The sequence below is a fragment of the Cyanistes caeruleus genome, chromosome 13, assembly GCF_971803275.1.
Source record: "Cyanistes caeruleus chromosome 13, bCyaCae1.hap1.1, whole genome shotgun sequence".
NCBI lineage: Eukaryota > Metazoa > Chordata > Aves > Passeriformes > Paridae > Cyanistes > Cyanistes caeruleus.
In genome coordinates this window covers 14,821,902-14,849,670 of record NC_141713.1, presented here as the reverse complement: position 1 = coordinate 14,849,670, position 27,769 = coordinate 14,821,902, and the positions used below count along the sequence as shown (strand labels likewise).

The 27,769-nt window shown below is 40.5% G+C and overlaps 1 protein-coding gene across 19 annotated transcripts in view; it reads right to left on the bottom strand.

Annotated features, from left to right (window-relative positions):
* The window catches only part of TJP1 (tight junction protein 1), a 159,699-nt gene that overhangs the window by 41,286 nt on the left and 90,644 nt on the right, over positions 1-27,769 (bottom strand). For 10 of the 19 annotated variants that reach the window (XM_086849070.1, XM_086849074.1, XM_086849076.1 and 7 more), the window contains exon 1: positions 26,853-27,260. The exons of the other annotated variants lie outside the window; for them this stretch is intronic. In XM_086849070.1, coding sequence (XP_086705196.1) covers positions 26,853-26,885 — 33 coding nt within the window. In that variant the 5' untranslated portion in view covers positions 26,886-27,260. Of the gene's footprint in view, positions 1-26,852; positions 27,261-27,769 lie in introns of those variants that run through there. 19 annotated transcript variants of the gene reach the window in all.

Below are 27,769 nucleotides of genomic sequence, written 5' to 3'. Positions count from 1 at the left end.
CATTTTGGTGAACAGTAGCACTGCAGAAATAACAAGGTCCTCTCTAAGGTTACTAGATTAAACAGTAACATTATGACAATATTGACATACCTGCATTTCTGCTTAAAAGAGCACTACTTAGTGTGTCCTGACAAGCAAACATTTAGAAAGGAGAAAACAGCATGAGGGAGGAAAATGCAGCAGAGCCCAAGTCCCGAAAATGGCAGGAAGGCAGCAGGAAATGCATAGCGAACATCCTGCCGCTACATTTTCTACCTTTCCAGAGGGAGTGTCCCGTGTTTTGCTCTATACCTGCCCCCCCTCCATAGGCACACAATCAATCCACTAATTAAAGAACAGAATCAGAATACAAACATCTCTGCAACATGGTGGTGCTATTTTTCTGAAAATCTACTTTGCTTTCAATTTTTTCAGTTACAGTAATTCAGTCACTACAACAAAAAGTACTCAGAACTTTTAATCCAGTCCTGTATCACAAGGAACAGCAGTAGGAGTGTTTACTCGCACAAACAATACCTCTGAAAACTTTATCTAATTTCAGAACATTGGAATTTGCAACTGGATTCAAAAAGCGAGTTCGTCTCATAATGCCAAAAAGCTCTGCATTTTGTGCTTGAATTTCAAGGGTTAGGATGTGCCACATTACTGCTCATTTCTCTTTCAGGGTTCACTTCTCTTCAAAGTGCTGTTGTGACTTAATTGGGATGCATTTCATTCAAACAGCTGCAATTCTCCTCAATTCAGTACCGAATGTTGCTCCTTTGCATTAAAAATTGATTCAACTCTACCTCAGAATTAGATTATTTCTCTCCAGCTTTTTAAACTCAGACCAAATACATACTAAAACAGTAACAATTTACACACACAAAGCCAGCTTTGAAACAAAACGTTTTGCTTGCTAAACAGTCATGGAATACTGATTTTCTTCTCTATTTCTGATGTTCTCATTCTGTCTTAGTTTTGGCAAGAGCTTCTTAGGCTAAACATCTCATCAACAAGTGAAGACTTATCTCTGCAAGTAAATTTTTACAGCAAAAAAGCTCTAAGTAGCTCCTGTTCAGAAGAAAGTGCAACAGGAATCCAATGAACGACTGGAAAAGTTGTAATTTATATTGTAATTGAAACAGGCTGCCTCTTTTCTACCTGCAATTAGCAAGAGAAGTTAACCCTGCTCATTTTCTGCGCTTGTCCTGGCAGCGCTCTGGAGGTGCAGCCCTGTGGCAGCCAGCACAGCCTGAGCTCCTTGGCTCACAGGGTGCCTGATTTCCATGGCTCTGAGTCCTTGTGCCTCCCTGCTGGAGCTCAGTACACAGGGCAAACAACACCGGTGGCTCTGGATATAGCATGAACTGATGAAACCCAGTTTAACCAGCTCAGCACTGCTCCCACTGGGTCTCTGAGAACCGGCAAACCCAGAGTTGCGGCAGGGCAAGATAAGAGCTAAGCCATGAGTAAGAAAAGAAATTCTCTATGCAAAATGCTTCTGAGAACTGTGAGAAGACTTACTACTTCACAAAAAAACCAAGACAAATGTAAAAAAAAAAACAAACCAACCTCACAAACTCACCAGCCTTTCAAAACCTGGACATGGCACTCACTGCCCAGTCAGACTGAGGCTGTCATTTTTAAAGCTTTTCTCTTTTCTGCAGAAACTCAGTTTTTCCACTTCGTTCTCCATTTCTTTGCTCACACTATTTCTATCACCTCCCCTAGATTTTACTGATACACCATTTCAAATGCACAAGACTTGGAAACATCAAATATCCATTAGTTACACAGCAAAGCAAGTAATATGTTATTTTCATTCTTTCTGCATGCCCAAACAGTCCAATCAAGAACAGTGAAAACAGTTCAAAGGCAGTCTGAGGTGAGTGTTGGCTTTGACACAAACTGCTTATTTGGGCTAGTTTCTGAACTGTAAAGAACTGCATTCACTCACAAAAGACCAAGAGAAGTTTGAAGAAGACCTGTGAAGGTACTCACCCCACTGAGCACTGACAACTGAGACAGAAGAATGAGCCTGTGATTATCATGGGACCATGAGCCAAGGTCCCTGTTGTGACGCTGCTCTTAGGCTGTACTCAAAGTGTTCTATTTTTCATGCTATCCAGCACTAATTTAAGGGATGTCAAGGTGACTCAGCAGGAACTGAGAAATATATAGAGCCCAACACCCAGAAACTAGGAATATAGGAGAATACTAAGATGCCCCAGTCTAGAATTTAACAGAGACCCTTTAATACCTTTGAAATGCACATGGACAACATTGCTAACTCCTGTACTACCAATGACTTTACAACACAGAATCACACAGAACCACATAATTTTTAAGGCTGTAAGGGACTTCTGGATATCACCCAGTCCAACAGCCTTGCCAAGGCAGGGTCACCTGGAGCAGGTGACACAGGTATGTGTCCAATGGGTTCAGAATGTCTCCAGAGAGGGAGACTCCACACCCTCAGTGGGCAGCTCTCCCAGTGTTCTGCCATCCTCCATGGAAAGAAGTTCTTCCTCATGCTGAGGTGGAAGTTCTTGTGTTTTAACTTATGGCCACTGCTCCTCGGCCTGTCACTGGAAACCACTGAAGAATCTGGCACCATCCTCTTGGCACCTGCCTGGGGATTATTTATATGCATAAATGAGATTCCCCTCTCAGTCTTCTCCAGACTAAACAGGTTCAGTTTTTCCCTCACAAGAGATGCTCCAGATCCTTTATCATATCTTATCTGGCCAATGCTAGACCCTCTCCAGCAGCTCCTTGTCTTTCTCGTACTGAGGAGCCCAGAATTAAGCACATATATTAAGAATAAAAACAACAAAAAGAATGATGGCATTATTATGCCAGTGACTTATTTTATGCTTTTGCTTTATTAAAGTGAAAAGTTTCCTTAAGCTCATGCTAAACACCTTTTTAGAGACAATTAGTATTCCCAGCTCTCCATATGGGAAATGTATGTGTTTGTGGGTTGGGTGATTTATTACTGTTTAAAGGATGGAATCATATATGATGTCGCAATTCATCAATATGGAAGTATAATTTGCTCAAAATCTTGGAAACATTAAATTTGTTTCAACTCCATCTTTGTAATTGTCCAAAGAAAGAAACATTTCAAAGTAAATATATTTTCAGAAAACTCCTTTTGTGGGCTTATAAGGGTCCTGCAAACAACATTTTTTTTCTTCCCCTTCTCAACATATTTCTTTCCTTTTTCTCAAGGGTTGTTTTTTGGTTTTGGTTGGGTGGGGTTTTTTTGGGGTTTTTTTAGGGTTTTTTTAATACCATGCCTTTTTTCATCCAACTTTTACCTTCTCATACACATCTGGGTATGCATGCATATGCACACATATGCTTTTCTTTCGAGCATCCCAAAGGAAAAAAACCTAACAAAACACTGGCTACTACTGAACTGAGCAATTCAGTGATGCAGCAAACAGCATTTCTCAGTTTACCTGCACTGCAGGTGAAAAAGCTGTTGCCAGCAGCAGCACTGGAAGCCATCCACAGGCTTGAGAAGACAGTTCCAGTTCACATTTGGAAAGCTTCAAACAGCAGACACAGAAATTAGTATTCTACCTTAAAATAATGCAAGTTCCCAAGGGCAGGTTTCTTGCAGATTAACACTTTTTAGATTTCTACACCTCAGCTCAGACTAAAGCCAGAGCTCCTACACATTCTTGAAATCCAAGTCAGAATAGTTTCCCAATGTTTCTTTCCAAGTCTAGGGGGATTTAGTTGAGGAATTATTGTTCCCTTTTTAACTCAGCTCTTTTCACAGGAAATTAATTGTGTTCTGAATGACAAGATCGATTTTAAGGAATTGTTTCCACAATTGTGATCAAATTTTGACACAAGGTCAAATGAGTTTTTAACCATGTTACTTCTTAGTAAAATTTAACAGTAATTTTTGATAAAGAAATATAGGTGTTAAATATTACAGTTGCCATCCATTTCCATACCTTTTTCATTAAGGTCAAGGAGATTATTCCATTTACAGACAATGTAATAACTAGGTATCCATCTAAAACAGATTTTCCTCTGGACTACACAAGAGGAACCTCCTGTGGGAAGCACTAAGTTGCATTTAGCGTCTTTACCAGCCTGGTTTTGCAGATCAGCATTGACAGCTGTCGTACAGACAATTAAATGAAGCAACTGCTTCTGCTACCTCAGGGGGCATATTGCTCCTATTCTCCACAGAACACAGTGGGGAGAGGAAAGGTGTCTGACAGCTGTGAGCTCTTTCATCCACAGCAAGCAAACAACAGGAAGGGAATGGTCAGATCACAAACTCACCCATGTAAAGAATACCAGCTTTGCTTCAAGCTTGCAGTCTCGTGTATACCATACTTACAATAAAATGCTCATGTCAAAAAACATTCCTGTGTATCCTAGAAAAACCATAACAACTGTGACAGTGTTCTTATTCACGACACAAAAAATGAGAAGGAAAAACTAGTATTAGGCTGTGTCAAAAAAGGGAAAAAATACTATATTTACTCTCTATATACTACAGAATACTATGTTACAGATAGTATTATCTGTAATTTTCTATTTAGAGTGAGAGTTATTCTTCAGAATGACACACCAGACATACATATACCTCACCCATCTTGATGCATTTCTATTTAGCTTCTAAAATTAATTTTCCATTATTCTTGGGGAAGTCTAGTTCAGCAGTAGGATGTTATTGAATTTCAAGTTCTAAAGGCTAAATGCAGAATCAATACATTTTGATTGCACTTGTGGGAGCAAGAATTAAAAACTGAAATCTGCTTATCAGAACAATCAGAATTTGAAACGCTTATAAGAATTTCTGCAGTTTGTTATGTATCTAGGGGGGTGATATTTATCATTCACTTAAAAAAAAAATTCGACATGATCAAAGTCAATATCCAAAACACACAACTTCCTGAGGAAGTATAAGAAAAGAAAACAGAATCTTCCTCAGCCAGCCCAGAACAAGGAATGAAGAGGTCATTTCCCTACACACAGCATCTTTCAGCAAGCACTCAGATGCAGCAGTGTTGTTTCCAACACTGACCAGGATGACTTTCTACAGATACTCACCTTTGTCCTTGCCTAGTTAAACTACAGCCACCTTAAATTCCAACAGATTCCCTCCAATTGTCTTATCATAAAAGCCTTCAGCTGACTGGAGGCAGGGGACCCATTTTTTAACAGTTGTTCTCCAGTAATTAGTGCAATGAGGTCAGAATCCCATTATCTGACTGATTTTATCAGCTGAAAGGAGAGCTTTGTCTTCCATAGTCTAACACATACACAATGCACCACAGCCTCTCTACAGGGAACTTTAGAGTTACTTGAGGTATTTCTAATACTGGCAAGCCAACTCCTGGAGCAAGTGCAGGCAGTCAGGAGGAGGAGAGCACTAAGGCAGGGTCACCACAGCAAGCTGCACACTGCTGCAGCTACATTCCCACCCACAGCCCTGCTATGCCTGTTCTACACTCTGCAAACAGCCTGTATCTTCAGTTTTTCAATTGATCATCATTCCTTCCAAGGAGAAGGACCTGAACATATTTTTGAGACAAGATTCAAGAGATCAGACTAAGGACTCAGGGATTGCCACAGAGCATCAGATGCATGTTGTTTGTCTATTTTATTATCTCTTTTATATAGCAGTGGGAAATGCAGGAGAAAACACCCACTAAACAGCTCTTCAGAGATGTGTATAAAAAAAAACTTCACAGAATCACTGAAGCTGAGAAGTCAGTCTTTAGTCTCACCTTCTGTCTGAGTACATCCACAGAAGTGACATCAACCATCTCTTGAAACAGAAATAATAACCTTATTCTCCGAAGCATATGTACTAACCACCGAAAAGTAAAGCAGTGCTCATTGTAATTCCCTTCCATTTGATATCCTGGGTTCCAAGCTCTAGTGAAGAGTTCCACTCCTCCAAACATTCATCTATATTAAACAGCCCACCTCATGAAAAGTCTGTATGAGGAATACCATGATTAAAGCTGCTCTTCAGATAACAATGCACAATCCAAGTTTTTAAAAAATACAGACTTTTCAACACTGCATGTCAGTAAAATGAAGCTACAGAGTGATTTAGATCACTCTGGAAGTACAAAGTCTCTACAACGGTACACAATACATGGACAGTTTGAACAATACAAGCCATCTTTACATCATAAAAATCAACCTTGAGAGGAAAAATTAGGACTAAATATATACATACACATTTTAACAATAACTAGGCTGTTTAACCATTCCACTCAATTCTCCCTGTGCTTCCAATACCGCAATACACTCTGCAAGACACTACCTTACTAAACACAATTTCCAGTGCCTCCTGATCTAGAATTCCAAAGGTTAATGGCTACCTTTTGAACATAAAGATACTGCATGTATCTAAAAACATTTCCTAATCACTAGTTTTCTTGACAAATTTTTCTACAAGAGACATTTTTGCTTTGACTTCTGGGTGCTGTTCTCTCCAAGCTAAAAAAGCAGCTCAGTATTTAACTCACCACATCTATGTACTACCCAGCTTGTTCAGCATGACTCACTTTTCCAGAATGGCCTCTCAAGTCTGAGCTTCACACATCACAGACAGGATCATAAAACCTTTCACTTGGTGGTACTGCTGCTCAATGCAAAAAATGTTAGACCTCTCTCCCAAAAAAGCCCTAATCAAGAACAGTATGCACAAATTTGGAGGGATGCTGCATTTTAGTTAAATAATTAAATACTGGATTACAGATCCAGTTAAATCTGAGTATTTATAGAAGTGTTTATGACACAGGCCTAGTAAATCACATTATCCATGAAAGGCAGAAGGCTGACAGTCAGGAATAAGGCAAAACAAACCAGAGTGCAAGACCTGCATACAGATGCATCTCAAATGATCTTGGGTCAAGTTACTTCAGATGAAGAACCCCACTCAAACACCCTGGTAACAGTACCAGCCAGCAGCTAAGCAAAGCTTGCTAGGTCCTGATGGCTAAGGTGTGGGAAAACTTTGCTTCAGAATTTGGGTTCCTTGTCTGTTTTGCTTCTTTCCATTTTGCTTTCCAGCTGGCAGTGAAACCATGTAGGATCACAAACTCTGAAGTGCTGGCAGCAGTGTTTCACAGATCACTACTCCAGGCCAGTACACTAGCAAAAGATAGCAAAATCACACAGAACAAGAGAGGCTAAAAAAGCAAAGAGGCAAGCCACATTTCTCCCCCCAGAAAGGGATGTTACCACAGAGAAGCACAGACCACTTGCACTTTGCTTTTGCTTTAAGTCATTTCTCTATCATACTGACCTAGGTCAGTATTATTAGGACCCAGAGATTCCTAATTTAGAGTATAAATTTTAACATGTAATTGAAAGGATTTAGCCTCTCATTATTTACCTCAAATTAGATTTTTTTTTTTTTTTTGTCATTTCAAAACCAAGATCTTCAAGGAACTCATGTAGTATTTCAATTGTTTAAATCTTGGGATTTAAAAGCAATTATTTTACCACAATAAAAGCAGCTTAGGCAGTACACACTGCCCTCCTAATAGTTTCCATTGTCAAAAATATCCCCTCCCTCATATCTTGTGCAAGTGTTACACACATTTATGTGGCCATTGTTATCTGTATCCCCACCAGTTCATCTCAACTCCAATGACAGCAACTGCTCCTGGTACAGTTTGGAAACTACAGCCTCCCACCAAAGTAAAATAAACCCTACTGAAGTGCACCAGTGGAGCTCAGAAGTGTGCACAGCTGGGACCAGTTTCACAGCAAGAGCACAGAGCAGCCAATTCCACTCACATAATACCTACCTGGGGGGTTTGTTTTAAAACCACAGTGGTGGTCAAATGGTGGTGCAGACTGCCCAGGAAGGCCATGGGATATCATCCTTGGAGGTGATCAGAACTGATCTGGATGAGATCATGGGCAGCCCTGTAGCTGCCCTAGCTCTGACTATGGGGCTAGACTAGATGATCTCCAGAGCTCTGTTGAGCTGTGTTGATCTGAGCTCACTGTTCTGCAATTTTTCTATAAATCAGATTTGGTGAGAACTGTTTTGAGCATAAGACTTGGACTAGCTGATCCTTAGAGTCCCTTCCAACCTTAATTACTGTGTGATTCTATGTAAGCCACATTTCCAGCACATTTCTGAAAGCAAATCAAATCATCCAACTGCAGACACAACCTCCACCTCTACTCTTATACACAGCTTGGCATTAGTGCTTTATCACTCATAAAGAACATCAGCTGGAATTATTCCAGTTCAGCCTTTCCCTTGGGGGAGTAGAAAAACACAGTATCAGTATCAAAGAAAGTGAAATGATACTGTATTAGCTTTATGTTAAGCCTAAATATATCTTCTCTGACTGTGGCTTCTTATTTAAAAAATACAAAGCCAAAATGCACCCAAGTAAAAGATATATCCACCAAGAAATCACCAACATGAATGTAGACATCAGAGCAGCAATCAAAGCATTCAAGCACTTCACCTGAAGATAGACTGCTTCTCACCTTGTTTTTAATCAAGAGAATCATAATCCAGTTACCAAGCACAGAACCATATAAATTTTAGATCATTATACTCTGAAGATCTGTCAAATGAGTGCCTCAGGACAGGCAACAGTATCTCACCAAGACAGAGGTAGGTTGATTTTCCAAGATCAGAGCTTACAAGTATGAATAAATGTTTAAGAGGCTTGCATTACAATTCCAGTTACAGGTGCACAATAAAGGCCTTGACATGTTTCATTGTGACAATAAAAGAGCAGCCTACATAGGTTAATTTACCTTAAAAATTTGGGGAGAAGTGGGGGGAGGGTGCTGCTTGTTTTGTTTTTGCTTTTTACAGCCGACATAGCCACATCAAAACCACACATTCTACAGTTAACTTACCAAATTCTCATAAAATTAACATTTGAAATGCGGGTGTTCTGAACATGCACACACACACTACATTTTGCCTCATGGAAGCAGTTTACAACTATTTTTGTAGTAGCAGAATCGGCAGAGTGGGAGTTTGTTTCCCTGATGTTTTATCCCTTGAATCTCAGTATGAAGAAATATGTCACTGGGCAGTAAGACTTTCACCCCTGCCCTGCTTGTAGGTACAGAATTTCTTCCTCTGAATCTCAACCAACCAATCTCAGTAAGAAATTTCAGGAAAAGTGTCCTTCTCTACCCCCAACAACCACACACCCAGATGGCATCTTCCCACCCTCAACCTGAGTAACTGTCAGTTAAGAAGATTCAATTTTAGCAGTCACATGGCTACTAGAGCATCTTCAGAACACAGTACAACTCTGAGCTCACATTAACTTCACACATCCAAAGAAAGCAAGTCTCAAATCAAGGATACAGAAATACAGGAGTTCAAAAAGGAAGAGAGGGTAAATAATGTTAAGTCTTACAGCTTCTTGAAAAAGAGTAACTTCTTGTGTTAGAAGTTGTTAGTGACTTTGGAGTAAGGATACAATGGTAAGAAATAGTTTGGTTTAAAAAGCACTGTTACAGGGAACACAGCAGGGTTCTGTTTTACTTTCAAATGCAGTGCTTGTGAATTGAGAGAGGAAGAGAAACAAGTCCAGGAAGTCACTGGGAGAGAAGAGAATGAGAACTAGAGCAGCCATACCCCCCTGGCAGAACATGGATATGAGACTTGGATTGGGAGGACGAGCTAACAAACATCACCACAGCATTCAAAAGGCTTATTCAGCTATCAGCAAGGTAAACATACCTAAACCTTCTTATCAGGCAAGTGTGGAAAGGAGAAAACACTTAATTTCTCCTCAGCAAAAAGGAGCATCTAGCTTTCATATTACTTCACCATGAAATGGATTTTCCCATTTTTTGAAAACACCTACCTTGAAGAAGTATCTGTTTAAGCAGACAATCTACTACACTTTGAGAGACAGTAGTGAAGTGTCAGTCTCTCCTTGCTTATATGAACATTGGTCTGCTCCAAGATTTTCCTGCTGAAAAAACTGTTTCTAAAGCTAACACATTAATTATCAGTAGGCGTTACAGAAAAAAAAAAATTGCATGCTACAATTGTCTTTGCACTCAGTCTTAAAACTGAGTAACATAGCTCTGACAGAACTCAAAACCAGGTAGTAAATTGAAGGTGTAGAATGAAAAAAACTAATACTGAGATGTATTAGTCAGTGAAACCAGTGTTTAAACTCTGAACAATATAAAGCAGGAGAAGAGATGGGGGGAAAAAGTCCTTTGCTTTTTCAAGCTAATCTGTTCCATTGCAGTCAGCAGCCCACAGACCTGCAGAAGAACTCTCATATCCCAAGAAGCATCTTCCTACAGTTCAGTCAGCTGTTAAATTAATTTTCTTCAGTCCTTTGTATCCCTTATACCTTTATACTACTGCTTTGAAAAATCAAAGTGATTGTGAAGGTTCAGTTTCCAAAGAGTGGTGCAAAGGGGTGAATGGGGTGTAAGGAAAAGAAATTCGGTTGTGTGAACCAAGTGAAGAGGTTGAAGCAAGGCACAGCAGCCAGGGGGACTTGGAGCAAAGTCTGCTGTCAGACCAAGTACACCGGAGTACATCAAATATCTCCTTAAAACAGCACCTCGAAGCCATTACTCTGCAATACAAAGAGTTAAGGAGCAGCAACAGCCTAAAGCTTAAGGCTAGTTTCATTCTCAGCACAGAGGATCTCCTCTACTCAAAAAGCTAGTCTGAACTGAAACAAGGAATCAGCCTGGCACTGATGACGGCTTTTCTTGGGATGAAAAAGGATCAAGAAGAGAAGCTAGCAAAATAAAAACAAGAAATTTCTCAGGTGGGTTATTCATTGACTATGAACACAGAAATACTGAAAATATAACAACATACCTGCAGACACTTTGATGATAACCCTCTCTGCTGCTTTCATGGGTAACACAATTGCTTATTCACAGCCAGTTAGAGTGGAATTTTTTTTTACTCTTAATCCTGACTATGCTATTAAGGTATTTGCGAAATGTGGATGTTTCATTTTAGAAGGCAAAAGAAACCTCATTTTTACCAGACTTACAAGCATGCTTCATAGAAAACACATACACATTTTCTACCTTACAATTTATTAATATTTTCCTTTTTTAAGTGGTCTATTCCCTTCTCTTTAGGAGCCAAGGCCACTAACAAGCACAAGAGAATACAACAGTAGCTCCAGAAGAATCAGCAAGCAGGAAGAACCAGTAAGACATGTCCACGCTTTCTTCACTTTCCTTAAAAGGACACACAGCAGCAAGGATGACCCTGCCACCCAAAACATCTTATTTCAATCATAACTCATGTTCTTGAAGAGCAGCAATGAAACCAGCCCCATCAGGGAGCCAAGACTGGACAAGAGGCACTAAGAGCAGGCCTGAGACACTGCCCAGCACCATCAGCTGCCCTGATCACAATTCTCCTCTTTGATTTACTACTGGCAGCAGTCCCACCACTGCCTGTCACTATACCAGTTGTTCACGACCAGACCCCTCCAGAAAAACTGGATACAAACCACTACATACTAACTTAAGAAAAGCACTGTTTAGAAACACCATGTTCTTGCTTTTTGGGGGTTGGATTTCCTCTTTTGTAGACTGCATCCCTACCGCACTCCAAATAGCTGAATTCCTATGAACCCCAGGCTGAAAAATTATCCCAGCCATTTCTCACTCACTGAGTCAGAAGCCAACACCCAGTCTCCTTCCCACCCCTCATGAAGCAAGGGCAGAACAGACACTGGCCACAGTCACTGGAAAAAAATGGCACAGTAATTACTGGACAAGAGGCTGTACACAGGCTTCAATCTGGCCTCTGCAGGTATTCCGATTTACACAACCATCACATCATTTCCCATCCCACCCTACAGACATGCAGCTGGGATTTCTTTCTATCCTGTTTGCACATCAAAGTAGAGAAATGGAACAAGGCAATTCACTAACATGTTCAAGAGCAACAATTGTTGACCAGATTAGAACTTCCTAGCAGCAAGTTGCCTTATGCATACCATGAAAAACAGAAAACTTCAAAAGCAATTCTTCTCATGAAAATCCATTTGGTAGACTTACAATTATTTCCACCACTGTAGATGAACTAACACTGAATTTTACATAAAACCCAGTATGCAAATCCAGAAAGCTTAAATTACTTAAAATTACAATATTTCAGATCAAATAGCTTCAAGGCCTGATTTTTGCAGTTTCAACTTGACCTTCCACTCCCCCAATTCAGTTTTAAGGTGACAGAAACCCCATTCAGACCTAAAAACACAGCCCCTTCAAAGGGGAAAAAAAGAGCCACACCCAGAAAGCCAAAGGTTAACTATAAAAATGGTCAAAAAGCTACTTTTGTATTTACATCAGCAATTTAAACTAATTTCAGTTGAACAAACTGCCTCACCAACAGCTTTAGCACATGCCACTAACTTCTATTCCCACAACTGCAAGTACATCCATGATACCAGATTATGTTCTTGACCAAAACTGCATTATGTCCATTCATCACCACTCTGGAATGCACATTCCCAAGTATGCAAGTCAACTATGCAGGCAGAAATTATCTATTTAATAGAAAAGCTATTTTAAAACATGCATTGGGCTTTACAGAATTGCATCTCCTAGCTACCTTGAACCATATTTAAAAATGGAGTTGGCAAACCCAAAGCCCTTAAACAAGCACAAATTTCTCTATTTTTTTGAAGTTGTTCAGATTATACTTCACATCAAAAAGTACAAGAAGGAAAAGCTGCAAAACCATAAGCTGACACTCCAGTTTGCAACCTGAAAACAGTCAAGTTTATACAACTTTTACCTCATCCCTGGATAGCCCCAGCACTCCTTGTGCTACAGAAAGCAGCTCTATTGAACATCAGCATTCTGAATGCAATAAATTATAGGAAAATAACAAATAGGTTACAGACCAAGAGAAAAAACTAGTGTAGACATTTAAGTCTTGCCCCATCTGTTACTTTAAGTTTTACATTCTAGAGCAAGTTAAGACTTTAATTGACAAAAGAGAACAAATTCACTTCAAGAGTGACAAAGTTGAAAAAGAAGCAGGAACAGAAATCCCATTTAGCTGTATTTTCCGCCTCTGCAAATATTCATTCACACTGCTGTGCATTAACTCCAATCTGTTCCACAAAAAAAAAGGAAATCAATGGCAGAGGAGCTTCTCTACTCTTGCCTGAGGTGAGTCAGCACCTTGACTCATGAGGGAAGGTGCACTTGCTGTGTTTTTAATTTCACAGCTAAACAAATTCTCTGAAGACAAGAACTTCACTTGTACCACACTCTTGCCCTTGGATGTTACCACCAGCACCCCAATCATCAGGTGTATATTGACACCTACAAGTAGAGGATGCGAAAGGCCAATTTTGTGACAACATGGGCCTTGGATAAAACAGCAACATATTTTTATGGTTGCTTCATGACCTTTTTAATAGGAACTAAGTTATTACAAGGCGATACAGGGAAAAAAAATGTGCTTAAAAGCTCTTTTCCCATTCCATGTCTGCTTCACATCTTGCAACTACACAGTAAACTAAGGATTTTAGCTGCCCAGTTCTGGCAAATTGAACACACTAAGGTTCCACAAGCACATACCAATTATCAGTTTGCATGCATTTATCAGACTGGTAACATTTTCCTTGACAGTGCATTGTCAGCTTAGGAGTCAGTGCTTCCAAGCCATGTTTACCCTCAAAAGATCAAAGACAAAGCATGCTTTACCATAACAATAGTGCAGATTATTGACGCACATACTTTACAGACTTAAATATTGAGACCAGTGGCAGTAACACTTCACAGAAGTGTAAAGTTTCAGCTCCTCTCTCCAAACTGGAGGGAAGGCTGTTAGTAAAACATTAGGTAAGGAATAGATTAACATCATTATTTCAAATAACCTACAGCGCCTCATACCTACATAGAACACATGATTTCATCTGTACTATTAAATGCAAACATCAGTAATACTTTGAAATAATTTTCAAAAGCAGTATTTTAGGTTTTCTTTATTTTTAGGATGCAGTACAAGCATATTTTCAGTTTGGTTTTTCTTTTGCTACTGCTATTAGTGCTGGATACACACTTCTTACATGGTGAAATCTGAGCTTCTCATGTAAGCAAGAGATAAGCATCAAAACACACAGAGAACTGTAGTATCTGAAGCTTGCACTTGGAACTCAGCCTAAACAAGGCAGATAGAATGGTAAAGTTAAATTGCAAAGCATTTTTACTTTTTAGTAAACTTTACATTTGTTCCATAATACATTTTAGAGGGTCTTTTCCCTACCATCAAAAAAATTAATCTACTCGAGTGCAAGTTAAAATAACATTTAGCCTAAATCATTTACACCAGTCCACAAAAAACATCATTTGACATGACCAAAAGTAACGCTCTTATTTAAATGCATGTCCATTACTTTCATGGATTTGTTTTCAATACTGAGAAGAGGAAGAAAAATGTTGCATACTTTACAAGCATTCACTAACAAAAAATAAAAAATTGAGGTATCAAAGAAAGCTACAAATAAAGCCCACTAAATACAGTCATCATGTATATCCGACAATGATAATCTAGACACGCCAGCATGGTGATACCAAAAGCTTTCTGTGGGCAGGTTGAATAGGAGAATGTCGTGGCATTTTTAGAATTGCCTTTACAGCTAAACTGCTGGTGGTCTCCCTGTCTGTGCAGGCCTGGAGAACTACCTTTACTCTCAGTCCTAGGTACCTAATACAGAGACACATCATAAATTATTTACTACAGCAGTCAGTTTGGTACCTTTTAGAAATGGAAACAGAAAAATGAATTATGTTCAAGTACATTGCACAGATAAAACACAGCAAGTGAAGAATCCCAAACTAATCACTACACCAAGATGTGTCCACAATGCAATAGTGGATGTCATGGCTTCAATTCAACTTTGAAATGAATCAGCTAATGCAGTAACTCAAGCAGAGCAGCTTGAGAAGCTGCTCTCTCCCTCAGTCATCATCATTTCATCAAGATTAATCCCTGATTGCAAGCCAAGCTATGGTGAAGATGAGAAGCATGTAGAGTATTTCAGAAGAGGAACTCTGAACACAAAGACTAAAAATAAAAGTCTATACATAATTACTGAGAGATGCTACCCATCAAATCCACCTCTTAGCAAGTATTTCCCATCTGTGCTTAATGGGCAGATGTCTTTTTCGTTTACTCAGCACATTTTTTGAAATGGAAAAGTATGAATGACATTCGAGTTGTTTATCCAACCAGCTGGAGAAGAAACTCGGTAAGCACTTGGTTAACAGCTGAAAAGACTGTACAATTTTGGTGAATTACCTGTTTATCCCAGATTATAGCTTCAGTTCATTCAACTGGTGACCCAAAAAATTATCAAGTTGCCTGTCACTGAGAATGAGATATTGTGGAAGAAAGCAACTGAGTTATCTACAAACCTGCATATTCAGCAAGCCACAGTCTTTTCAAAGGAGCATCCCCTTAAATGAGTAAGAAACCAGAAGAGTTTAGCTTCAGGACAGACAAATCTGTTTGATGAGTCAGTTCAATGGAAAAACCTATCAGGAGACCACAGCTTGCAGAGAAACCATTCAATCTAGAGTATTCTTTGGGAAAAAAAATCCTGAAGACTAAATAAATGAGGATAAAAAACAGTGAAAAACTTCATCAGAAAGGTGAGACATGGAAGAGTAGTTCCAGCCAAGATAGCTGTAGTACAATTTTATCATTACAGTGAGAATTGAACAGCAAAACAAAATTTACTGCCAGAATGCTTTTGAAGATTGACTGATAATAGCCATATCTTCACAGTCATGCAACTTCTAATGATTTGCAGGAGAAAATTAAGTGCAGTGCAATATCTAAATCTGTACCACTTGTAGCAATATTTTGATTTAGTTGCATCTTTTCCACTCATTTTTGTAGCTTCACCTTCAGAAGTCACTTCTTCTGAAATGTAATCCTCTCAAAGATACTGTAATGTTATCAACACATGTAAGTTATGCATCCTTTTTGCCTCACTGTGCCATTTAAATTGATCCAGATTAACACATGTTGAACTGAGCTGTGGAAACTGTTTTCTTCTAGGAAAGTTTAGGTGTAACTATGAAGTACATAAGAAAATAAATACAAACCCAAATATTTTTGTCCTACCAATCATCACAAGTACAGAGTTCATATCCAAAAAAGAAAACACTCACTATATAACTACATTGTTCAGTTAGTTTCCTGCTGTAAAATCATTACTCATTCTATTCTCTTCATTTCATTGCTATAGCAGGAAAAATATATTACATTATTTTACAACTTGAAATTCATGTTATAGTGCATTGTCACTGTAGAGTAGGTGGTCAAAGAGCAAAGGCAGTTTTAAGTACACCAGTGCATACCCTTGCATACACAACACTGCATCTGCATACTACTAAAATCAAGATATTTTAGGCACAGGTTGTGCATATCTTGCAGTTACTGAAATTGCAGTAAATAGTGAATTCCTGATGTCACACTTCCCCAAACAAGGAGACAATGCTGCCATGCTGTACAACAGAAACTCAGAATTATATAAAGTGCCATACATGATACATACAGTATCAATCAGATGTTACCTCTTTATTTTCCACTTCTCAGCAGAATAGAACAGAGATGCTTAGTTTTTGATCCAAATGCACTGAACTCTTAACAGGCTTAGAATGTGAGATGCAGACAACTTATAGACTATATTAAATATAAACATATTCCCTGGAAACAAATATTAAATTGTAAATTGGTAAACTTGCCCTTCATAGGTAATAGGCTATCATGCTTCTTATGTAGATTCTTACTTGAATTAGATGTCTACTTCTCCCAAACACTCAGCACCTTATTTTTAGAGTGAATATGGATTCTTTGTTTTGCAGAAGAAAAAAAACCCCAATTTATCCTTTTAACAGTCACACCAGGCTACTGGAATTAAAGATTTTATTCTTTTGTACTTATTTCTCCTCTTTCCATGATCTCTGCAATACAGGCACTACCTGATCTAACAACTATTAATAAAACTAAATAAAAGTAAAGATAGTAAATAAAAAATCAAGTCAGCCTAATCTCTATTCATGCTCTAGTCCTGTGTCTGATACACAGGAAGAAGGTACTGACAATTACCACGTATGATGTCCATTAAGCATCAGACACTAAAAGGAAACATTTGTGAAATCCTTCTTATTCTTCACACCGATTCAAGAAAATACATCAGAGCTCAAACTATAGAATATATGCTACATTGCAGTAAACTACTTTCCACTGTACTTGTCATCAATAAAGGAGCATTGTTTTTTAATCCCTTCTCTCCCCGGTCATACTTTCTTCTCCCTAATCCACCCACTCTTTAAAGCCACCGCATGAACTTCTCAAGGCTGCTTGTTTGCAGCAGCTCTGAATAAACCCCACAAACAGCATCTCTCTCACACACATGGCTATTTTTGAAGTGAAAATTAACACAAATACAATTTAAATGGAGACAAGTCAACAATTGGGCCCAGATAAGAACTGTGTGTGTAGTCAGCAGGGAAGGAGTGTTGTTATAGAAAATGGGGGCTAAAAGCATGGAATGAGAGCCGGCTTTGTTCACAGGCAGTAGCCTAAGTGCCTATCAGTCAGCAAAAGCATTTTTAAAACAGCTGCATCAAAGCTTTCTGCAAGTTAGTCAGCATGTGACAGGCCAGCACATTACAACAGTGCCACAGCAATCTCTGCATAATAGGAGTGCTCTGGGTGACCTGAAAGGTCAGTGTTTTCAAGCATTCCAATAATCTGTAAATTGCCTTGGCTTATCACTTGGGAGCAACATAATTACATTGCTTGAAGGGCTAGAATAGTAAAGACAGATTTTAGGTATTATGTTTTGGTCAGCTTCATACTAACCTCTACACTGTAAGCATATCCAGGAAACTCAGAATAACGTGCAAATTTAAAAAAAGGAACATTGAAACATCAAAGTCTGCTCCTCAGATAGAGGGAAAACTATTGACAAAGTTTTGTAACTGTCTACAGTAGTTCATGAAGTAGAAATATCTTTGAAGATTTTTTTTTTTTATTTCTTAACAAGTGATCCAAAGTGTTTGAAGTTACTTCCTACAAAACTGATTTTTAAATACAGCAAGACTGCAACTACTACTGAGTAAATTAAAAGGTCCTGTTCTGTAAGTTAAAAGGTAGAGCATGCAAAATGCAATTTACATAGTAAGAATTTAGTTCCAGTTGAAAACTAGTGCTTTGTATCAGAGAAAAGAAAAATTATTGTTGCCAGCTATAAACACCCCAAGCAATTTACTCATAGCTAAGCAAGGCCAGTCATTGACTTTAACAACAGATTTTTCTAGAAACAGAAAAGCAAAATTAGATCTAACAGTCAATCTACCTCGAAAGATTAAAAATGTAGCATTTAGTTGCCAACAGCATAATCAGGCACAGTCAGAACTATCTCAACCCACTATTGATTGGTGCTTCTGTGGTGCCCCAAAGCACAGAATGCAATCACCAAGCCAAAGCTCCCTGCACAGGATCTGTCCTGGCAGCTCCCCACGTTCCTTCACCCTGTCCTGTGTAGCCCTTTCACTGCACACCACCAGCACCTTCTGCTTCCACTGCCACCACACCACTAACAAATCTAGTTCTACTTCACTAGTGGCAAATTCAAACATCCATCATTCACAGAGGAGGGAGAAAAAGCAAATACAAAGAAGGCGGCAAAACTTCTCAATTTTAATTCTATCATAAAGAAGAAAGAAAAAAAGCCTATGCAATATTTTTCTGACTGCTTGATTTTGTTTAAAGTACTTTTAAGGCAAGGTTGATTTTTTTTTTTAACAGAGAAAATAAATGCAGTCAGAAGTTCAGACTAGGAAAACACATGCTGCAGAAATATCACATTTATATTTAAAAGGCATCTCCTGCCTGTTTAAACTACAATGCTAGCACAACTTTAAGTGCAGGACATAAATCTCACATTATTGTAAACCAAACTAAGTTTAGAGCTAGAAAGACAATCCTAGTATTACTGATAATGCAACTGACTTAAAAGGTGGCCTCATCATGCAGGAAGGAAAAAAACCAAAAAGTAACACTACCACTAGAATGACTTGTGTAAACCAATAGTCATTCTAAAGGAGAAGGTATCTCAGTAACTCTCAACCACTGGCTCCTTGCTATTCCTTACACACCTTCCCAAGATAGAGACATTTACTGACTGCAAATAAACACAAAAATGAAAACTTTAATGTTAGCATTGGTATTCAAACAACTGAAATGACAGATCCCCTCATCTGAAACTCAACACTTTCCTCGCAGTTCTAGGGTGGATTTACCATTGAGCTACCAGCAATAAACAAACCACAATAAACTACATGAGCATAGGAAAAAATAACCCCAGAGTGCCTCTATAGCACTGTATCTGATGCTGATGAAACATGTTTTTCATTCAAGCCATCAACATTGTTTCTATAAACCTGCATACCTTCCTTGTATTTCCTAGCTAAATGCTCCCTGCTTTAGGAATATTAATCCAGCCTAGATTATCCAGAGAGCAAAACCCAATCAAAATTCAAGTGCATTTAGTTCTCTCATATGAGATTACACTCCAGGAATTTCCATTCTTACATAGCTGGGTTATTAACAGAGGAGTTTATCCTGTATGCAATGACCAATCACTTTCCGCAACTTAATTTCAATTCTGAAGGAAACACAAGTTCTTTTGTCAGATAGCCATGCCTTTAAGCTTGGTTTCAAGATCTAATACCCACCAAAAAAATTATTTCAGGAGTTCAGGTTTACAGGAAAAGCCAGTACCCCATCACCTACAACTGTGCTGAGAAATTAATTCATGTGAAGACATTAATGGGCAAAAGAACATTTGTTGCAAATAACATGTAGGAACAATCCTGGGTCAAGTGACATGAAAAACAAGCATCCTGTGATGAGAGGGTTAACATGATCTGGCCTTCTCCCAAAAGTAATTCTGGGGAAGGCAGTCATCCAAAATGAACATGAACTACGTATTTATTACAAGTCTTGGAATTTGTTCAGATAAACAATAATTGGAAGAATTAGCCCCAGGTACTATCCTGATTCCATGCAAATTACAACTAACTAATTAACTGATACCACATTGTCAAGTAGCACCTCAAAGTTACTTCTAGAGCTTTACATCCACAGTCATTCCAATTGTTACTCTCTATAAAAAAAAAATAAATCTCTAGATTACATAATTTACGCCTTTTATATTTTCAATGAAGCTGAAAGCATCTGTGTACATATTCTTTGTTTTGGTTTTTTGGGGTTTTTTTACTTTTAAATATGTTTTTATATACCTTTTTATAGCAACATGTGCCAGATCAGTCCTTTGTCAAAGTTATGTCACCACTGCTGTAATTTAACTAATAGAAAAACTGACATCATTGCTCAAATTTCACAATCTGTCCTGTTTCACTATGCTACTGCTTCTGGTTATAATTTAAGGTTATTACTTCCTTTTAATTAACTTGAAAAATCGAGCAGTGTCCCTTCAGCCACAAGTTACTTGTTAGTAATTTTTGCTTTATTGAATTCACGGTGAATATAACTAAGTCATTAATGCCACTGCAAGGGCACCATGGCTGTCTACAGAAAAAGACCCAAGAAGGTTTGCAGGAAAGGGCAGTGGATGTTATTTCAGCCGAACAAACTCGCCTCCCAGAGCCATGTCCAAACGCTTGACCATATGTTCTGAAGTGTATTAACAAGTCTCCAAGCACCTTGCTCATTCTATCTCCCATCTGGATACATCCTAAGAAACAGTCACCAGTCCAGAGTGTAAATAACTGGAATGGGTCCATTTAATATTTACAAGAAAATTCTTAAGCTGGATACAGAGAAGGGGGCCATCTGTTAAAGTGATTGCTGACCCAGTGGGGCAGAGGGGAAGACACTGTTACTGGACCCCATTCAAACTAGGCAAGGAACTGCCCATACAGTCCCAAAGGATCACAAGTTGAAAACTAATTACTGCCTTTTTAGGAGGGGTGGGGGAATATTTTATAATTAAGTTCCTAAGAAAAAGTCAAATGCAAAAGGCAAATGTGAGGAAGACAGAAGGCTGCTCTGCAGTGCAGTACTTACTGGAAAAAGCCTTGGGAACTACAAATCAAACAAACTGCCTACTTTTGCTCAATTTCTATTTTCAGCATATCAGTACTCTGTATGTGTGGGGGTGGGGAGACAAAAAGGCCATCAGAGCCATACCAAGCCCTGCTGTTGCTTCCTCTGGTATGGGAAGTTAACCATACACCTTATGATGAGTTATGTAGGCCAAAAAGGTCACATTTTCCCACTTCTCCTAAGAACATGAACTTCTCCAACACGACAGTCCCTACTGCTATCATCTTACTGAATTTAGGCTGCCCTCCCCCACCACAAAAGGGAAGAACATCTGTTTATAATGGATTAGGAAACAAGAATCCTATTAGAGATTACCAAATACTCTTGAGAAAATAAATACTTTTTTAATGTACAGCCAATATTTAAATTTTTAGCACCAACAACACAGTAAGTTTTTCCAAGAGTCCAAATAAATCCTGATGTGCAAATGCAGGAAAGACCTCTAAAGAACTACTGAAGATCCTGCAGAGTCAGGAATAGTAAACACAAGCCAAGTGCCCAGTCCTGCACACACTGGGGCAGTTCTCCAACTCTGCAGTAGCCCATCTACATAACCCAAACAGCCCACAGAGCTTGGGGCTTAAGGAGCTGTCTAAGAGCACACCACAGCAGGAAAATCCCATGGGTAACCAAGCAGACACCATGGTCCCTGGACAAGTCACCACACTTGTGGCCTCAGCAGCACTTGTTACTCTGCAGCCTCTGAGGGATCCACGCTGGACCTTAAATATTCAGCTGAATGTGTCCCTCCATTTTCTCAGATCCTTCACTCAAGAACGTCACAGCCCCTTGAAACAAGAGCACCCCTACTATTTATGACTGTATAGCGCATATTTGAATAATCTGTCCCTAAAATAGCATAATTATAAGACAAGACAGTGTTTTCATTTCAGGACTTTTTGGACTCAGCATAAATACATTGCACAGACTCATGGAATTCATTTTAAGACTTCCCTACGGCTGTTTGCTTAATCAGTACATTCAGTGAAGAAGTCACTAGTAATATATTTGCCTGAGAAAACACTGGGCATAGTTGGATAATTATTTCTGTTGTACTTATACCATGATAACATGGAAATATTTGTGGGTATATAAATGACAAATGCCTTTCTTAACCCAGAAGAAAAACAATTAAAGGCTTGTGTTTCAAATACTATCCCCTACCTCAAACTGACACTTAGAATTTGACAGTGTTACAAACCAAATATTGGGACTAATAATTTTGAAATGGAAATGTACATGGCTTTACTCCCCCCACACTGTGACTAATCAGATTTTCCCCTGCCACTCCATTGTGTACACAAGACATGGCCTTTCCACTGGGTATAGAGGACAGGAGAAGAAAACAGAAAGGAGGATCCTATTTCACACTGAAAGCTTATTGGCAAAAAAAATGGGTGAACACTTCAGTCCTTGGTAAGAACTTCAACTTTGATACAAAGCTTTTGGATAAGCGCTTTGACCTGAGATAGACAACACTTTGCATAGCATTTCAAGTAATAAACCAAACATATTTAGCACAATTCAGAGCTTAAGTAGTCGACCAGCTACAGTTCTGTTTCCAACTCAGTAGCTTATACTGAGTAGTTAAAAACCAAGTATTTTCATGAGTACCCAGAAGGTTTTGACAACAATGGTACATTGCAGTGTCAATACTGACATATATTCAAGCTCAATAACCACTCTTGACTTCAAGCACAAATTCAAAATACTCTTTGTGAGCTTTTTTTGAGCATAGAAGAAGCCCAGTATCTATTCCCATAGAACCTAAGTAGTAGCACCATGTGCATGTTAGAATACCTATGAAGTACAATAACCCATTTCTAGATGTTTTCCCTGACACAAAGATTAGCTAGCTGGTCACTGATAAGGTCTTACTGATTTTCCACTCTATAAAGGTGGAGCCAGTTGCCAGGCACCGTCAGATTTCAAGCTCTGTTTACATTACAGTAATCTTTACGCTGCACGTTGAACCAGAAGCAAACTCCAGAACACACTCCATAATGACCTACAGAGTGTGGAGCTTGCAGCTCTTCTCACATTGCAGCCAAAGTCATACTGAAAATGCACCTGAAGTATCATCTGGTAGTTGAAGTTGCTGATAGTCCTAACTGGAGCAATGAATTCAAGAAAATCCAAGCCTGAAATACAAGTTACTCATATAAATTATTCTTTGAAAACTACCTATCAGAACATTAAAATTAATATTTCCTAAGGTCCAAATACAACTTACAGAAACGCTAGCAAAATTAAATGCAGTATTTTAAAGGCCTATTTTCCACACAGGAGGTAGATTCTTATGTTAAACCGAATTCTCGGTTACTTTCCTGTTTAAGTTTTCTATGAATTTATTTCTTTGTTGGTATGTTGAAGAATTTCACAAACAACCAAAGAAGAACTGATCTAACTTTACAGTGCCCTTATATAGACTTACATGGGAAAAATAAAATACTGCTCCAAACTTAGCTATCTCACAGACCTAATTAAAAACCACTCTAAAAACATCTGCACATATATGTTCTACAAGAAACAAATCCATTGGTGTTTCCAAGTAAGATTTTGGGTACAATGCTAACCCACACTAAGGAAAACCACAGGTCATTGCCTCTAAAACAGAAAACCAAGGAGTCCTTGCAATCAGCATGTCTTGAACCATTAACACAGTCCTGTTCCCAGCTTCTGATTCAAGGGGCAGTTAACAGATACATGCCTGCAGCTAGAAAGCCAGTAAGAATAACCAAAATTCAATTAGTTACAGGACAGAGGTGAAAGACTGAAATACTCTTCATGCATGTACTTAAAAATAGAAGGAAGTCTCATGAACTTAGGTTCAACATTCAAAACAGCTCAGGGATTCAATAAGTTCTGTCCCCACATTTACAATTTAAAAGCTTTTTTGGGTGTTGTTTTTGTCTGTTTGGTTTGATTTTTTTACCAATGTGGACTATATTCGAATTTCCAACTTACAGGCAGAAAGAAAGTTTACATCCCATTACTAAGACCCTGACACAGTCATTCCCATAGAATCCATTAATACTGTTCAAAAAGACATCAGAAGAGATTAGGTTCCTTAAATATTACAGCCACAACCAGATTAAACTTCCAGCAAGTCTTCATTTCTCCACCATTTTCTATTGTATAGTACCAACAGCTACAACAATCACGTAACACCTTAATAAAACCACATTCTTTCACAGCACAGCAGGGGAAAAAGCTAAGTAATCAAAAGTGAAGGGCAGTGAAACTGTTTGTTAAAGAGTGTTGATAGTAGGGCGTAAAACAATCAATCACAGCAGCCTAGATGATCTCATGTACAAATAAGAATTATTCTGCTAATCAAAAATAATTTTCTTTCTTTTTCTTTTTTACGTTTTGTCTGGTCAAGCGTGCCAAGGTAACTGTAGATATGGACAAAAAGCTCAAAAGTATATTAAGTAAATGTTAAGAGAAAACCACTCACAGAGGCTTTTGTAATGCATTACAACCCCAAAAATGAGAAACCAGATACCACGTCCAAAGAGGTAACCAAAGGAAACAAGATCTGGAATGTGAGCACAGAAATCCCCCAATATTCTAGTATTTCTAAAATACTTTTTAATCTCCTTGTCTATAACTATTAAAACTACATGGAGAGCAGCCCAGGAACTAATGGTTGAAATACAAGTAACATTATCCATTGACTGAAAGCACTTCTGCTTTGACAGTGAAACTCATATGAACTGTATGCATCAGATTCTAGTCTCTAAAGGCATTTCTGCGATCAAGATAAAAAGATAAGAAATAATTTTGATAAAAAGCCATCACAGATTAAGAATTTCCCCGAGAAAGATACGCTATTTCAATTACATGACTTCCATAAATCTGAAAGCACCCCAGTGAAGAGTTAAACTCCAGTGAGACTATATTTTGCAACATTCCTAAATTAACATACCTTTCAGTATAATTAGTTTGGCTGATACTGTATGCATGTATGCAAGCTCCAAGAGCCAATGTGATATGACCGTAAGCAGGAGTTTCAAATAACTGCTATGGCAAGACACAACTTCCAATTAACACACTCTGTACACCAGTCTACAGCCAAAACAGATACACTTTCTGTACACTTCTGCAACTTTAAATAAACTTCCATATTTAAAAATAGAAAAACACTTCAAGACAGTACATGCATGTGTGAAAGGCAAAGTTTGTCCGCGGCCTCAAAAAATAGCTGTATTTTAAGACAGTGTTTTGAACCAGAAGCGAGAATTTTGTACCCTGATTTTACACCAAAAAAAACAACCTGCAAAATTTTAGTTGATGCAATTTCTCACAGCAGAATTCTAACAGAAGACTATTCAAGACAACATTTATCTTCAGCTCCTATTTGTTGCTAATAGAAATGCATTTGAAAAGGGCTAAAAAGAATGTTTTATCTGTCTCCATAGCTAAGTGATAGTGGAAGTGTGAAATATTATTCAAAGTAAGTTACTCGTCCAACAACAAACATTTATTGTCGAAAAGTGCTTGTGTATATGTTAAAATGCAATTTAATACCTCTGGAAGCATACTTAAAACGAAGTATGAAACTCAGCAGACAACATTAGCTTTTAAGTTTTGTAAATTCCACTCTGGAAACTGAGGTTGGCTAAAACACACCTCGAAAGCAAGACTCTCGAGTTGGTAAAATCGCCAGCTAACAGTATCTTACAACTATAGTAAGTTTGTTACTTAGTATCTCAAGTACTGAAGTTTTTCTTTAGTAATACAGTAAGGTGTACACTTCACTTTAGCCTGTAGAATACCACTTCTGAGTAAGTGCATACCAGCAAGTGTCATCAGACCGAAACCACACAGTTTCACTCGAAAGCAAACGCCACTAAGCCGAGCTCCGGTAACACCACCTAACACACACGACGGGAACTCGTCCCGCTGAAGCCGGAGCAACTACTCAGGCGCCACAAGCTAAAAATTAGTTCGAAATTCAAATTCAAACTAGTTGCAAAGCAAACCTTTAATTTTACACGAAGGAGAAATAACCTGTTGAGCGTTCCTAACTCCACCTCTCTCCCTCGGGGCCGCTCGGCATTACTCACCGCCGCGCAGTGCCGGGGGAGGTCAGAGTACACACCCCGCAACGTGCACCTGCACCGGCAACACCTACGGATCAGGTGGAGGACCGACACAAGTTTCTGACGGATTACTGCCGCCCCAAAGCTGTTTACCGTATGTCAGCAACAATCATCCCCGACTGATTCAGCGGCCACAGAAAAAATCCTGCAGTACTGGACTCTCCCGGTTGAACCTTTCCTAATTGCTACCCGGCTCCAGCCTGGAACAAAAGGGCACGGCCAGCGCACCGGCGGGAGCGCGGGGGCTTCTCCCGGGGGCAGGGCCCGGCTGCCGCAGCCATCCCGCCGCGGGGCCCGGGGCCCGCAGTCCAACAGGTGGGCGGCTGGCCGGGGGCGGCCGGCGGGGCAGCGGGGCCGGGGGGGCGCGGGCCACCTGCGCGCCCCTCCCGGCAGCCAGGGGGGGAAGCTCTGCGGGGAACGCGGCCGGGAGGCTCCGGCCCGCCTCGCCCACCACCTCGGTCCGCGCTAGCCCGTGCCGCCGGGACGGGCGGGGGATAAAGCCGCGGCCGGCGCGGTGCGGGCTCGGCGAGGTAATGGGAAAACCGCGCCGGGGGTACCGCAGGATCAGAACGGGCAGGGAACGCGGCCGCCCCGGGGCTGAGTCTTACCTTCGTGGAAGCCGCCGCGGCCCTGGCAGACATTTTGTTTCCTTCTCTCCCCCGGAGCCGGGCGAGCGTGTGCGCGCCTGCAACTCCTCAGGCCGGGGGAGAGAAACTCAGCGCCGCCGCCCGCGCCTCACGCAGCCGCCCGAATAAACATCCCACGGCGCGGGGGGGAGGAGGAAGAGGAGGCCGGCAGGGAAGGGGCGGGGACGGGGGAGGAGGGAGAGAGGAAGAAAAGAAGAAAAGAAGAAAGAGGAAGGGGAGCGGAGGATCAAGTTTGCGAAAAGTGTGGTCTCTCTCGCGCGGCGCCTGGCGCGCCGGGGCCGGGTTCCGCCACAGGGGCACGGAGCGCGGGAGCGGCCGCGCTGCCCCCGGGCCCGCCCGCTCAGCGGCCGCGCCGCCCGCCCGCCTCGTGCCTCTCCCCCCGCGCAGCCACCGACATGTCCGACTGCCGGCACGGCCCATCCCGCCGCGGGGGGACCGCCCGCCCCGCCGCCGCCTGCCCCCGCTTTGCCGCAGGACCCGGAGCCCTGGGCGGCGGCGGAGCGGCGGCGGCGGAGCGGCCGGTGCCGGCCCCGCGGGCTTCGCCGGGCGCGGCTCGGTGAGGGGCCGCCCGCGGGGCTCGCTCGCCGCCGGGCTCCCCCGCGCCATGGTCGGGGCGGCGGGGGCCGAACGCGGCCGGGCCGGCGCAGCCTATGGGAGCGCGGGGGGCGTTTGAACACGGGGAGCGGAGCAGGCCGGGACCGGCACCGGCACCGGGACCGCCCCGAGCGCTGAGGAGGCTGCGGGCGCTCGGCAGGGCCCGTGGCTGGCTGCGCCCTCAGCGGCGAGCGGTCCTGCAGCGCTCACGGAGCAGGAATTCTCGCCCCCCTGAGCCGGCCGCAGAACTGGGATGTCCATCAGCCCAGGCTCAAAGCTGCTTT